General features: G+C 37.4%; 1 protein-coding gene across 2 annotated transcripts; it reads left to right on the top strand.

Annotated features, from left to right (window-relative positions):
• Positions 1-14,017, top strand: LOC106130944 (xaa-Pro aminopeptidase 3). 2 transcript variants are annotated; one of them, XM_013329894.2, is made up of 11 exons: positions 1-168; positions 246-511; positions 1,152-1,301; positions 1,646-1,782; positions 2,331-2,436; positions 3,095-3,230; positions 3,710-3,880; positions 5,415-5,521; positions 6,111-6,248; positions 7,610-7,730; positions 12,779-14,017. In XM_013329894.2, the coding sequence occupies exons 1-11, from the start codon at positions 135-137 to the stop codon at positions 12,946-12,948; spliced, it is 1,536 nt and encodes a 511-aa protein (XP_013185348.2). In that variant the 5' UTR covers positions 1-134; the 3' UTR covers positions 12,949-14,017. The 2 variants fall into 2 exon arrangements, 1 of the variants encoding a protein (XP_013185348.2); XR_009657563.1 differs by lacking the exons at positions 1-168; positions 246-511; positions 1,152-1,301; ... (5 more) ...; positions 6,111-6,248; positions 7,610-7,730 and adding an exon at positions 8,588-12,327 and having other exon boundaries at positions 12,779-12,913.
• The last annotated feature ends 533 nt before the right edge of the window (positions 14,018-14,550 follow it).

The raw sequence follows: 14,550 nt of genomic DNA, 5'->3' as shown, positions 1-14,550 counted from the left end.
TTTCACATCAAACAAAATAAAATTTCAATCAATCAAAATTGCAATGTTTGATTTGCAATGATTTAAATTGTAACATTTGAAAACTATTTGTAAGTCCAGTATTTTCTCTCCGCTTCATAAACAAAAACTCAAAAATGCAAAGTTTCCGCAAGCTGGCATTGAACGTCGGTAAGTTGCGCGTAGGTTATGTAAATATTTTTTTACTGACCTGGATAACATGCTCAATATTATACTCTTCTTTCCAGCCAGCAAAGGTCGAAGGCGGGTGTTCAACCAGCCTCCTAATAGATTGAAAAGTATGTCCACGAAAGAGGTACCGCCGGGAATAAAGGACGTGCGTTTTACTATTCCAAAAGGGATCTTTGGACAACCAACTTGTCACACTCATCCACATCTTATAAGACCTGAACAACTGACCTGTGGAGTCACACAAATGGAGTACCGGGAGCGGAGAGAAATGCTGGTCAATAAACTGGTGGCCGAAGTTGGAAATGAACACAAAACTCACGTTGTTGGTATTCTTTTAGTTCTATTTCTTTAAATATTTACTTTTAGTTGTGCTTCTCTCCAATGAGAATGCCAGAAATTGTTTCTCCCAGTGTGTCAAAATTCATGGCAAAAAGTGCAGTAGTTTTTGTATTTGCTTATTACAAACAAAATAGACTTTATACTAACCTGGCAAGAAGCCCAGGGTTTATCTGAGACCATATTCTGATTTTTAAATAAAGTGACTCCCATTTGATTTCTGCAACCTTGCATAGAAACTCATATTGGAATATGATAACAAAAGTGCCGTGTGATTCCCGGCACCAATACAAATAAGAATAGCGCACCACTCCATCTCTTTCCCATGGATGTTGTAATAGGCAACTAAGAAATAGGCTTACAAACTTGGGATTCTTTTTTAGATGATGTGTAACTATTAAATTTTCAATTCTATCATTAAGCCAAAGAGCTGAATGTGGCCATTAAGTCTGCAAGACTGTTGGCTCTCTCTACCCCGCAAGGGATATAGACATGACCATATGTATGTATGTATAACAAATCCAGTTGCCTTATTGTGCAATTTCCCAATGGAGTAGTTCTGCCTGTGTACATAATTAATCTCTAATAATCATTTAAGTAAACACTGTTATTGATGGTTATTTCAGATAATAATACCCGCAGCGCGCAAACAGTACATGTCAGATAAAATACCATATGTATTTCGGCAAAACTCAGACTTTTTCTACTTGACGGGGTGCTTAGAGCCTTCAGCTGTCCTTGTCATGGTGAAACCTTCACAGACTGAAGATTTTAAGGTATGTCTATTGTAGATTTTTGTAGTTGGCCAACCAACTGCAGCCAATATTATTCTATGATAGTTTTACATACATACATAAAATCACGCCTCTTTCCCGGAGGGCTAGGCCGAGACTACCTCTTTCCACTTGCCACGATCTCTGCATACTTCCTTCGCTTCATCCACATTCATAACTCTCTTCATACAAGCTCGGCGGTTTCGGGTACTTTTGACCTGACCCTTTACCAGGACGTCCTTAATTTGATCAAGATACATTCGCCTAGGTCTTCCCACTCCAGGATAGTTTTATTGAATTCAAAGTGGTATAAATTCATTAATTGAAAACAATTTCGTAATTTTCAGAGTATATTATTTGTTCACGACAAAGACAGTCACGCCGAGCTGTGGGAGGGGCCGCGGACAGGCTGCTCAGCGGCTGTCAAACTGTTTGCAGTGGAAGAGGCGCGACCTGTTGAGAGTTTGGGAAACTTCCTTTTTAGGTCAGATATTTATTTACTATTATTACAAATACAAAATACACTTCGAGACAGGATCTGTAACACCATCATTGGCGAGATCATCAAAGAAGTGGACATCATTGCTTTCCTAAACTTAAGTAGCACACTACTTAAGTTTAGGAAAACAATGCTGTCAGCAACTGGCTGGCCATTTGTGTAGTTTATTTCAGTATGTATACTTAATACTGATAGCTTGTACAATCATTTGACAGGACAGGTGACATTAATAATAATTCATGTTAGAATTTTGATAAATAAATATAAATATATAGGGGACAAATTACACAGATTGAGAAGTAAGTTTGAGACTTGTGTTACGAGATACTAACTCTACTATATTTTATAATGAACACTTAGTTATATACATAGATAAACATCCAAGATCCAGGCCAATCAGGAAAAGTTCTTTTCTCATCATGCCCTGGCCGGGATTCGAACTCGGGACCTCCGGGGTGTCACAGACAAGCGTACTACCGCTGCGCCACAGAAGCCGTCAATGTCAATAAATTAAATCTTTAACTTACACACAGGACTGTAACGTCATCGAAACCTGCACTGGTGTGGTACCACCACGAGAACCCGGCCAACCCCGACATCCACCCCACCATCCGGGACCTGATGAAGGAAACTGATCAGGTAATCTCAACTAATCGAACGAATTCTTGTACAAGTGATCAATTGTGTACAAGATTTATATATATATATATAATATAATATATATATAATCACGTCTATATCCTTTGCGGGGTAGACACAGCCAACAGTATTGAAAAGACTGTTAGGCCACGTTCAGCTGTTTGGCTTAATGATAGAATTGTGATTGAAATAGAGACAGGTGGCTAGCCCATCGCCTAAAAGAAGAATCCTAAGTATCCCTTACTCGCCTTCGTCCATGCGAGAGGGATAGAGTATTCTTTTTTCTATTGGTTCCAGGAACCACACGGCAACAAACAAAGACCTTTATCCGCCATTTTGTAGATACATATAAACCTTTCAAAAATGGATCTTAATACACAAAGCGTATTATTTATTATATGTATAAATTTTTATACTTTGAGATTTGAAAATTGTGTGGTTTGTTAAGATTTATTTTTTTTTTGTTTAAGATACATTTTCCAACGAATGTCAAGATGTTTTCATAGCAAAATTTTTGGCAAACAAAAATATACATACATACCTACATACTTATGTACATATATGTTTTGCTTTTAACAACTATCGGGTATAACGTCGTAACTATACGGTGCCTTTAATGTCGCTATAACAGGTTTTGACTGTATATGCATTCTTCTAGGCTTTCGTGGGCGATCCACAACGTGCCCTTCACTTCCTGAGGGTAATAAAGTCGCCCGCCGAAATTGAGCTGATGAAGGAGACCTGCTACATTGGATCCCAAAGCGTCAACATGGCGATGGCTTGCACTAAACCTGGTAATTAAATTTTATCATTCACTAGCCAGCTGTGCCCGCGACTTCGTCCGCGTGGAATAGTTATTTTGGGCATTATTGAAGCCCTGAACGATGAATAATTTCCCCCGTTTTTTTTTCTTCACATTTTCCATTATTTCTTTGCTCCGAATAGTTACAGCGTGATGTTATATAGCCTTAAGCCTTCCTCGATAAATGGTCTATGCAACGCAAAAAGAATTTTTCAATTCGTACCAGTAGTTCTTGAGATTAGCACGTTCAAACAAACAAACAAGCTCTTCAGCTTTATAATATTAGTATAGATTAATTTCAATCTATTTGAATCTCAATTCTATCATTAAGCCAAATAGCTGAACGTGGCCATTCAGTCTTTTCAAGACTATTGGCTCTGTTTACCCCGCAAGGGATATAGACGTGACCATATGTATGTATGTATGTATTAATTTCAACTGTACGTAATCACCTTCGTAACGACCTTCCAGGTGTCTCCGAGCACATGATAAACGCGATCGTGGAATATTCCAGCAAGCAAGCGGGCGCGGAACATTTGGCGTTCCCGCCCGTGGCGGCGGGCGGCGCGCGCGCAACTCACATACACTACGTCAGCAACAACCAGCTGCTGGACGCTAACGATTTGATATTGCTCGACACTGGTAATTGTTTACATTAAATTGCATATGGTCACGTCTATATCCCTTGCGGGGTAGACAGAGCCAACCGTCTTGATGAGACTGAATGGCCACGTTCAGCTATTTGGCTTACGGCCTTATGATAGAATTGAGATTCAAATAGTGACAGGTTGCTAGCCCATCGCCTAAAAGAGGAATCCCAAGTTTGTAAGCCTATCCCTTAGTCGCCTTTTACGACGTCCATGGTAAAGAGATGGAGTGGTCCTATTCTTTTTTGTTGGTAATTATTTGACGGACTCTGTGGCGCAGCGGTAGTACGCTTATCTGTGACACCGGAGGTCCCGGGTTGGAATCCCGGCCAGGGCATGATGAGAAAAGAACTTTTTCTGATTGGCCCCAGGATGTTTATCTATATAAGTATTTATTATAAAATATAGTATCGTTGAGTTAGTATCTCGTAACACAAGTCTCGAACTTACTTCGAGGCTAACTCAATCTGTGTAATTTGTCCCGTATATATTTATTTATTTATATTTATTTGTTAATGGTTACATTTCTAACGTCACACACCATGAGCCAATCACGGCGTAGAACGCTATGCCGACAACCAATAGCAGCGAAGAGTCCTCTCTCAACGTCACATGCCACCAAAACCAATCACAACGCGTATGCTAAATCGCGCAGGCAATATTTCCAGGAATTGGAATTGCATAAATGCAACCTCGGTCTTAAAATTGTCTGTCGCGCAGTTTCCCGTACATAACACCTAGCCTTGCGGAAGATCTTCGCTTGGGTGGATGGCATGGATATCGTAAAAGGCGACTAAGGGATAGGCTTGTAAACTTGGGATTCCACTTATATATATATATATATGAAGTGACGTCTATATCCCTTGCGGAGTAGACAAAGTCATCAGTGTTAAAAAGACTGAAATGCCACGTTCAGCTGTAAGACTTTATGATGGAATTTATATGTTTATACGAATAAAATCTCAAAAATTATTATGTTTATCTTCTCATATATTTGCCGGCAGGTAGCCAACGTTAGTTGTACAACTCTATATCTACGTATATATATATGATATATATATATGATATATTTATTGATATTTTAAATAATTATGCAATAAAACCAAAGGATAGCTTGGACACGAATGCCATGTATTTTTAAGATGCGCGGAGGCTGCCAACGATGGTTGTACAACTCTATATCTACGTATATATATATATATACCTATACTTATAGTTTGTTTGTTTGTTAGGTTAAGGATATCAGATGTAAATCTCAAAAATTATATGTTTATACATACATACATAAAATCACGCCTCTTTCCCGGAGGGGTAGGCAGAGACTACCTCTTTCCACTTGCCACGATCTCTGCATACTTCCTTCGCTTCATCCACATTCATAACTCTCTTCATGCAAGCTCGGCGGTTTCGGGTACTTTTGACCTGACCCTTTACCAGGACGTCCTTAATTTGATCAAGATATGTTCGTCTAGGTCTTCCCACTCCGACCTTTTCCTTTCATGTTTATCTTTTCATATATTTGCCGGCAGGGAGCCAACGATGGTTGTACAACTCTGACATATCGCGCACTTGGCCTGTTTCCGGAAAGTTCTCGAAACACCACAGGATATTGTATGAGCTGGTGCTCACTGTTCAGGTAATTAATATTATACTTAGAATAGGACCACTCCATCTCTTTCCCGTTGAATGTCGTAAGATGCGACTTAGGGATAGGCTTATATTATTGGGATTCCTCTTTTAGGCGATGGGCTAGCGACCTGTCACTATTTGAATCTCAATTCTAGCATTAAGCCAAATAGCTGAACGTGGCCATTCAGTCTTTTCAAGACTGTTGGCTCTGTCTACCCCGCAAGGGATATAGACGTGACCATATGTATGCGATTAAGGCTTATAAACTTGGGATTCCTCTTTTGAGCGATGGGCTAGCAACCTGTCACTATTTGAGTCACAATTCTATTATCGAGCCGAGTAGCTGAGCGTGGGTTTCAGTCTTTTGATGACTGTTGGCTCTGTCCACCCATAAGGGATATAGACGTGATAATAGAATATATTATTTTCAAAATTGGATTGACGTCAATAAGTGATACCTTGTGTATCACTTATTGAATCAAATTTTTTATTTTTTACACGCACATATTAAGTACAGAAAAACCATTTAAATCTATTTATTTGCTTTTGCTTTTAATATATACTAATATGTACATGTTATGTAATTTATTTTCTAGAAACGTCTCATTGAGATATTGGGCGAACAGCGTCCAGCTTTGGATCAATTGTTCGATAGCATGTGCCGTTTGCTCGGCAAACATTTGCAACAAGAGGGTATTATATCGAAAAATGTCGACGGCAGCGAATTACTTGGCGTGAGTGTTCATTAACTTTTATCTATCTATATATACCTACATATAATAAAACTGTGAAAATATTATGTCTGTACATTTAGTATTTTTGACTGAAATGGATAGAGGGACAATTAGAATGAATAATAGTGTAGGCAGCCTTTTTGGTATACGCCATAGCAACGGTTGCCATGATTTTGTTTGTGAGAGATGTCAAAAAAATGACATGTTTTGAAAAAATGTCAAATTTTCTTAATTTATACGTTGAATAATATAGACATTTTAAACTGATTATTTTCTCCTGTTATCTCCTTCTATCTTCTGTAGGAATGAATAACTTAATAACTATACTTCCTACAATAGAAAACAAACTAAAACATTTTTAAATTTTTTGTTTGCCCTATCTCCGAAAGTAGGTACTGAACCGATTTACTTAAAACTTTCACCAATTGCTTCGTTTTAACTCAGAAAAACATTTAAAAATGTTATTTCATCAAAATCGGCTCACTTAAAATAAAGTTATCCCCATTTCAATGAACTCAAGGCCTGATTTTGAGTCTTAGTTTGCCTGCAGCAAATAAGTTTACGTTGAAAAATTCGAAATTTATGCGGACTAAGTCGCGGTCAACAGCTAGTCTTCTTTAACTCTTTACGTACATATATACATACACGATTCTACCATACGGTCACTTTTCAGGTTCAATGGTGTATTTTTCAACCCTAACATTGAACAAAAATCATCGTTTTGTTGAACGATGGAGCCGTTACATTAAAAAAGTGATGTGAACTCTTTCATTTGTCTTGGTTTTAGATCAATTTCTAAAAATGCACCAAGTCTATGTGATATTGTTCTGATTACCGTGTGGTTTTCGCCTCTTTAGAATAGGAGGACCATTCTGTATATCATCCCCATGGATGTCGTAATAGGCGACTAAGGGAAACGGTTAAATCTGTATTTTTTTGGTAGGTTGCGCTAAATTCGTCACTTTTTGTAGGTTGCGTTAAATTCGTCGCTTTTTGCGGGTGGCGCTAAATTCGGCGCTTTTTGTAAGTTGCGTTAAATTATTAGTTTTTGGTAGATACCTCTAAATTCGTCACTTTTTGCGGGTGGCGCTAGATTCATCGCTTCTTGCGGGTGGCGCTAAATTCGTGCGGCAAGTTGTACTTATAAGAAACTAGCGACCCGCCCCGGCATCGCACGGGTGCAAAATTCGGAAAAAAATTATACATAAAAACCTTCCTCTTGAATCACTCGTACCTACCTGTTACAAAAAACCGCATCAAAATCCGTTGCGTAATTTTAAAGATTTAAGCATAGATACAGACAAACAGACTAAAATGGCGACTTTGTTTTATACAATGTAGCGATGTGGTTTTGTTATCAGAAAGCGTACCGGCTGTGTCCGCACCACGTGTCGCACTATCTCGGCCTCGACGTGCACGACACGCCGCTCGTGCGACGCAACGTGCCCGTTAAGGCCAACATGATAGTCACCGTGGAGCCGGGTATGTGTATAATAATGTTAGGTAACCTACTAATATGAAATTGGCGTTTTCTTTTAAGATTAAGTTGTAAAATGACACTCTGCCCTGGTATAATTAAAATGCCGTTATCTGCCAAATCCTTGTTTGTGGTAAAACGTCAAAAACTGCGGTAAAAATTTAAACTGATGCCATTCATCAATGAGAACGCCTATTTATGACTTAAAGGTACCAAAAAGTCGTATAATTATACAGATCGAAAGAGATTTTTTTTTCTTTTTTTACTGGTAAAAAAGGTGTAAATCCTGATGTCAGATTACGGCATTTTAGTTATACCACGGCAGCACTGTTAGCGTTACATTCGAGGCATCGTAATTATACATACATACATACATATGGTCACGCCTACATATGAAATTGGCGTTTTCTTGTACTACATACATATAATCACGTCTATATCCTTTGCGGGGTTTTACAGAGCCAACAGTCTTGAAATGACTGATAGGCTACGTGTTCAGCTGTTTGGCTTAATGATAGAATTGAGATTAAAATAATTATATAGGTAGTATAATATATTTATGTATATATATATAGTATAATGCCGTGTGGCTCCCGGCACTAGTAGGAAAAGAATAGGACCACTCCATCTCTTTTCCATGGATGTCGTAAAAACCGACTAAGGGATAGGCTTATAAACTTGGGATACCTACTTATTTTAGGCGACGGGCTTGCGACCTGTCACTATTTAAATTTCAATTCTACCATTGAGTTAAACAACTGACCGTGGCCAATTGGTCTTTTCGAGACTGTTGGCTCTGTCTACCCCGCAAGGGATATAGACGTGATTATATATATGTGGGAATAATTATGATTTATTTTTGTTATTTTTTGTAGTAATTCTTAAGTAGTTTGTATAGCAACACTAAAGTTAATTGTCAATGTCGGATATGATTATGTCTATTGACATCTGACTAGATGTCAATGTCAAAAGAGGATCTAAAAAGAAAGATTTGTCGTTGTTGGTTTGTCAAGAAGAAAAAATAAAGATTGTGAGTTTTTGAAAAGTGTTTGCATCAAGTTGAGCCCCATTCCCACATCTTTTTTGGGGGCTCGTCCGGGATGGTGTAAAATTTGATGCTAGCCGAAGACGCAAGACGAGATTAAAAAATTGCAAGCCACGCCGTGGACGCGGACTGTTTTACCGACAATTTTGCCGGTCCGGACTGAACATAGGTACGAATCACACCTCTACTGTTTTACCGACCCTACGAACTGTTCAGACTTCACTTCAAACAAAATGTTGCAAGCTACAAAATAATTATACTAAAATGGTAGTTTTTTTTGGAATTTGGATTAAAGATTTATTTAAGACGAAAGACTAAATGAGTCCAAATAAGCCATCATTTTGCACGACTACCAAGAGAAGACGCAATTTAAAGAGCAATTCAAGTTTGAAGAGTTCTAGCTTGATAGCAACAATGCCGCCGAAGAAAGATGATAAGTACGAAAGTGAAGATGAAGAACAGGAGTATGAAGTTAAGATTTCATTTAAGGACTTGGAGAAATCTATGACTATTTTTACCGGAGATGACACCTACCCGATTGAGACATTTATTGATGAGTTTGAGGATACTGCACAGATTATGAAGTGGACTAAAGTTGAAAAGTTAATCTATGCGAAGCGGCTTTTAGATGGAACAGCGAAGTTGTTTTTACGCTCTTTGGGACGAGTTAAAGATTATCCAGGTTTAAAGAAGGCACTCAAAGAAGAATTTGGCCCAAAGATTAATAGCGCAGTGGTGCATAAAAAACTTGCTTCGCGGAAAATGAAAAATGAGGAGACATATCAGCAGTACTTTCTGTCTATGAAAGAATTGGCGCTTCATGGCAAGGTTGAAGATGCCGCATTGATCGAATATGTGATTGATGGTATTCGTGACTTGGATACTAATAAAGCTATTTTGTATGGAGCCTCGGACATAAAAGAATTTCGCAAGAAGTTGGAAATTTACAGTGACTTTAAAAAAAAGAGTTCTAATAAGCCAGTAAATTCAACTAATACTGTCCAATCATCTGGAAATACTTCATTTCGAAAGAAGACTCGCGTTCATAGATGCTATAACTGTGGTGATTTAGATCATGTGTCATCCAATTGCTCGAAAGGAGTAAAATGTTTTAAATGTAATGACTTTGGCCACAAATCTACTGAATGCCCTAAACAGACAAAGACTCTTAATATTCAAAATAAAAAAGAAGATAAAGTTCCGTACAAAAATATAAAGATCAATGGCAAAGACGTTATAGCCCTTATTGATACCGGAAGTGACATAAACCTAATTAAAGAATCAGAATTTGAGAAAATTAAAGAAGATGTTAAAGACTATAAGATTGAATCTACGTGCATAACTGGAATAGCAAAAAACGAAGTTTATACCGAAGGAATGTTTGTAGCTAATATACAGATTGATCAATACTTTACAGACATCAAGTTTCACGTGGTCAAGGATAATGATATACCAGTAAACATAATAATTGGAAACCCTATTTTACATGATTTTGAAGTCTGCTTTACCCCAGAAGGAATTTTCATGGAAAAGATAACCCACCTTACGCTTTTAACAGAAGAAAAACATACTGACCGGATTTACGACATAGAAGATTCTAAATATAAAGAAAAAGTTCATAAGATGTGCGAAGAATATAGACTAAATGAAATGAAGAAAGAAAGTAAAGTTGAATTAAAAATAATATTAACAAATGAAGATCCAGTATATCAAAATCCTCGACGACTATCACCTTTGGAGATGACTGCTGTTAACGCGCAAGTGAAAGAATGGCTAGATGGTGGCATAATCAAACTTAGCCAATCTGATTTTGCCAGTCCCGTGGTTTTGGGTGATAAGAAAGATGGTTCTCGACGAATGTGTACTGATTACCGAAGATTAAAAGTGATTAAAGAACGATTTCCACTACCAACAACAGAAGATCAGATTGATAAGTTAAAGGAAGCAAAGGTTTTCACTTCCCTCGACCTCAAAAACGGCTTCCTACACGCAAAGGACTTACCTCCGAGAGTTGATCGCTGGGCGCTTCTCTTAGAAGAATATGACTACAAGATTGAACACCGACCAGGAACAAGGATGAAACATGCAGCAGCCTTAAGCAGAAATCCTGTTTGCCTTATACTCACTGAAACTACAGCCCGTATTAGAAAAGCTCAGAATGAAGATGCCCATATAAGACTAATAAAAAATATCTTAGAGACACAGAATTACGAAGACTATATTTTACAAAACGAAATTTTATATAAGATTAAAGATGGAAACAGACTGATTGTTGTGCCAAAGAAAATGCAATATGAAATAATAAGGAAGAATCATGAAAGAGGACACTTTGGAACTGTAAAAACAGAAGAATTGATTAAAAGAGAATATTTTATAGATAACTTAACAGAAAAGGTTAAAAAGACAATAAATAATTGCGTTGAATGCATTATTCTATCACACAAAGCTGGTAAAAAGGAAGGGTATTTACATCCGATCGACAAAGGAGACGTCCCATTGTCGACGTATCACGTAGATCATTTGGGGCCAATGACATCCACTTCCAAAAATTATAAATACATCTTAACTGTCGTAGATGCGTATACGAAGTTCACATGGATTTATCCTGTCAAGACGCTGACTACTGAAGAGACTCTAGAGAAACTAAGGCTGCAACAACAAACGTTTGGTGCACCTGAAAGAATTATTACGGATCGAAACGCTGCTTTTACATCAAAAGATTTCCAAGAATATTGCAAAAGGGAGAATATTGCACTTTATACGATTACTACTGGACAACCCAGAGGAAACGGTCAAGTTGAGCGCATACACCAGATCATAATAGCGGTATTAAGCAAACTAAGTGTTGATGATCCTAATAAATGGTATCGCCATGTCTCCAATGTTCAAAGATGTCTAAATGGAACATATCAAAGAGCTATTAAAATGACGCCGTTCGAATTACTTTTTGGTACAAAAATGAAGGATAAAGATATAGAACTGCAAAAATTAATAGATGAAGAAGATATAGAAATATTTAATGAGAAAAGACAAGAGCTCAGACAGAAGGCAAAAGAATCCATTGGAAAAACGCAGGAAGAAAATGTGAAATCATTTAATAAGAAGCGAAAGAAAGCCAATACCTATAAACCAGGCGATTTGGTCGCGATTAAGAGGACCCAATTCGCACAAGGAAGTAAACTATATCCAAAATACTTAGGACCGTATGAGATTGTTAAAAGCAATCAAAACGATCGCTATTCTGTGAGGAAGATTGGCAACAGTGAAGGTCCGTTTAATACAACTTCCTCAGCAGATTACATGAAGCCCTGGATCTCACTGGAAGATGATTCATCTGAGTCAGATGAATAACAGGATGACCGTGTGGGAATAATTATGATTTATTTTTGTTATTTTTTGTAGTAATTCTTAAGTAGTTTGTATAGCAACACTAAAGTTAATTGTCAATGTCGGATATGATTATGTCTATTGACATCTGACTAGATGTCAATGTCAAAAGAGGATCTAAAAAGAAAGATTTGTCGTTGTTGGTTTGTCAAGAAGAAAAAATAAAGATTGTGAGTTTTTGAAAAGTGTTTGCATCAAGTTGAGCCCCATTCCCACATATATATATTATAGTCGTTCGCCGCGAACTTAAACTTCGCGAACACTTATACGTTCAATGGTACATAGGAGAGAACTATGTGTACAACAATAAGATTTCTCGAAATTCGTAAGAACAGTACACCATTTTTCTCGAACAAAGTTGCTTTGTATATACGGGACAAATTACGCAGATTGAGTAAGCCTCGAAGTGAGTTCAAGACTTGTGTAACTAGATACTATATAATATAATTAATACTTATATAGATAAACATTCAAAAGCCATCCAAGCCAATCAGAGGAAGTTCGTTTCTCATCATGCCCTGGCCGGGATTCGAACCTACGGTGTCACAGACAAGCGCACTACCGCTGCGCCACAGAGGCCATCAATATATATTATTTTTGTATGGGTATTTTTTTCTCCAGGAATCTACATCAGGCCGGACGACGAGAGCGTACCCCCCGAGTTCCGGGGGGTCGGCATCCGGGTGGAAGACGACGTGCTCATCACCGACTCCGAGCCTGCGGTGCTGACAGAGTCCTGCGTCAAGGAGGTCCACGATATTGAGGCGATAGTCGGCAAGCATTCGCTGTGATTACAATACGTCATAGTTCTATTTATGATATCCTTTAGTAGAATTTTGGTTCAACTTACGTGCCGGGCACAGTAGGTGGTCTGAAACCCTCGCAGATTATTAAGGCCAAAAGAATTGCTCATTTTCAGTACGGTATTTCCAAACCAAATAGAACCTAAGTTACAAATGTTAACTCTTTCTTATATTATTACATACATATGGTCACATCTATGTCCCTTGCGGCGTAGACAGAGCCAACAATCTTAAAAAGATAAAAGGTCACGTTCAGCTGTATGAAAGAATTGAGATTCAATTAATAACCTGTTATTATTTGAATCTCAATTCTACAAGAGGAATTCCAAGTTTATAAGCCTATACCTTAGTCGCCTTTTACGACATCCAGTAACCTGAATGTTCAGGTTTCCTCACGATGTTTACCGTACCGTACCGTAAGAGCAATTGTTAGTACTCAAAATAGTGTACATGACTCATGCATTTCCAAGTTGTGTTACCATGATCGATCCAATCACATCGGTCACAGCAAAGGTCACAGAGGTCAGATGGAAGTCGCTTCGTGTACAAACCTGACTCACCCAATCCAGGATCCATGGAACAAAGACATACCCCGATCTCTTCACAATGGTGGTGAGGATGCAACCGGGACTAAAAACAGGAGGAAGAGGACATAACCAAATTTTACTCAATTTCCTCTAAAAAGTATTATGAATCATTTACCATGCATTAGAAAATTCGTGATTATTTTTTTTATTAGTAATAGTTAGATCAATATTAGAGACTGTTGAACGCACAAAATTTTCTACATAACTGTCTAGAAACGGGCAACTCTTTTATTATAGTGGCAACACTTAAAATCATTACCTATTAAAATTTAGAAAAGGTGTATCTATTGTGTGAAATATTTATTAGCGTTTCGATAGTGAAAATTTATGATATGGACACGCGCCCTTATTTTGTGATAACGAATTTGATATATATTTGTTTTATATCTTTTAGTTGTACAGACGAATTAAATTAATTGAATTCAATTTGTAAATATGATATGGAACCTAAATAAAGAAGTTGAAACATGTGTATGTGTATTATTTATATACTTTCTCGCCTCTTATTTCCGTATCCTGTTAATATCTACACAGGTCGTATAAACTTATGTCAATAGGTACCTAATGATTTATGTCTACAATTTATTACCATAGAAATGTAGCATACTGGCATGGTGTTTATGTTTTTTTTACATTCATTCATCAATAACACTCGCGTTAACGTCATATTCAGATATATGATTCCATCGATACTAACCCTTTAACCGCCAAGAACGGATTAATCCGCCAAAAAATTGCGTGCTCGCCAAAGACGGATATTTACGGTCAAATACCACTACTCATTTAATCTGCCTTTTTGTTTGATAGATTCTGTATTATATAAAAATAGATGTCATTATTTGATAAATAGATGATGAAGTAATTAATTAGGTACTATTGATTACACTTAAGTTTCATAATTAGAAGACTTAAAATTAATGTCTAAAGTTAAAGAAATTACTGATAGTATTTATGGAAAAGTGTATTGATGTCCAACGTCAAGGCCGGAATATTCCGTTAGTAG

Source organism: Amyelois transitella, chromosome 4 (genome assembly GCF_032362555.1).
Source record: "Amyelois transitella isolate CPQ chromosome 4, ilAmyTran1.1, whole genome shotgun sequence".
Taxonomy (NCBI): domain Eukaryota; kingdom Metazoa; phylum Arthropoda; class Insecta; order Lepidoptera; family Pyralidae; genus Amyelois; species Amyelois transitella.
The sequence above is the reverse complement of the archived record's forward strand: the minus strand, read 5'-3'. Positions and strand labels throughout refer to the sequence as shown.

Coding starts and splice junctions, on each gene's coding strand:
- LOC106130944 (XM_013329894.2), top strand. CDS start 135: ATGCAAAGTTTCCGCAAGCTGGCATTGAACGTCG. Junction 3,881..5,414: donor TTTGATATTGCTCGACACTG/GTAATTGTTTAC, acceptor ATTTGCCGGCAG/GGAGCCAACGATGGTTGTAC. Junction 5,522..6,110: donor AGCTGGTGCTCACTGTTCAG/GTAATTAATATT, acceptor TTTATTTTCTAG/AAACGTCTCATTGAGATATT.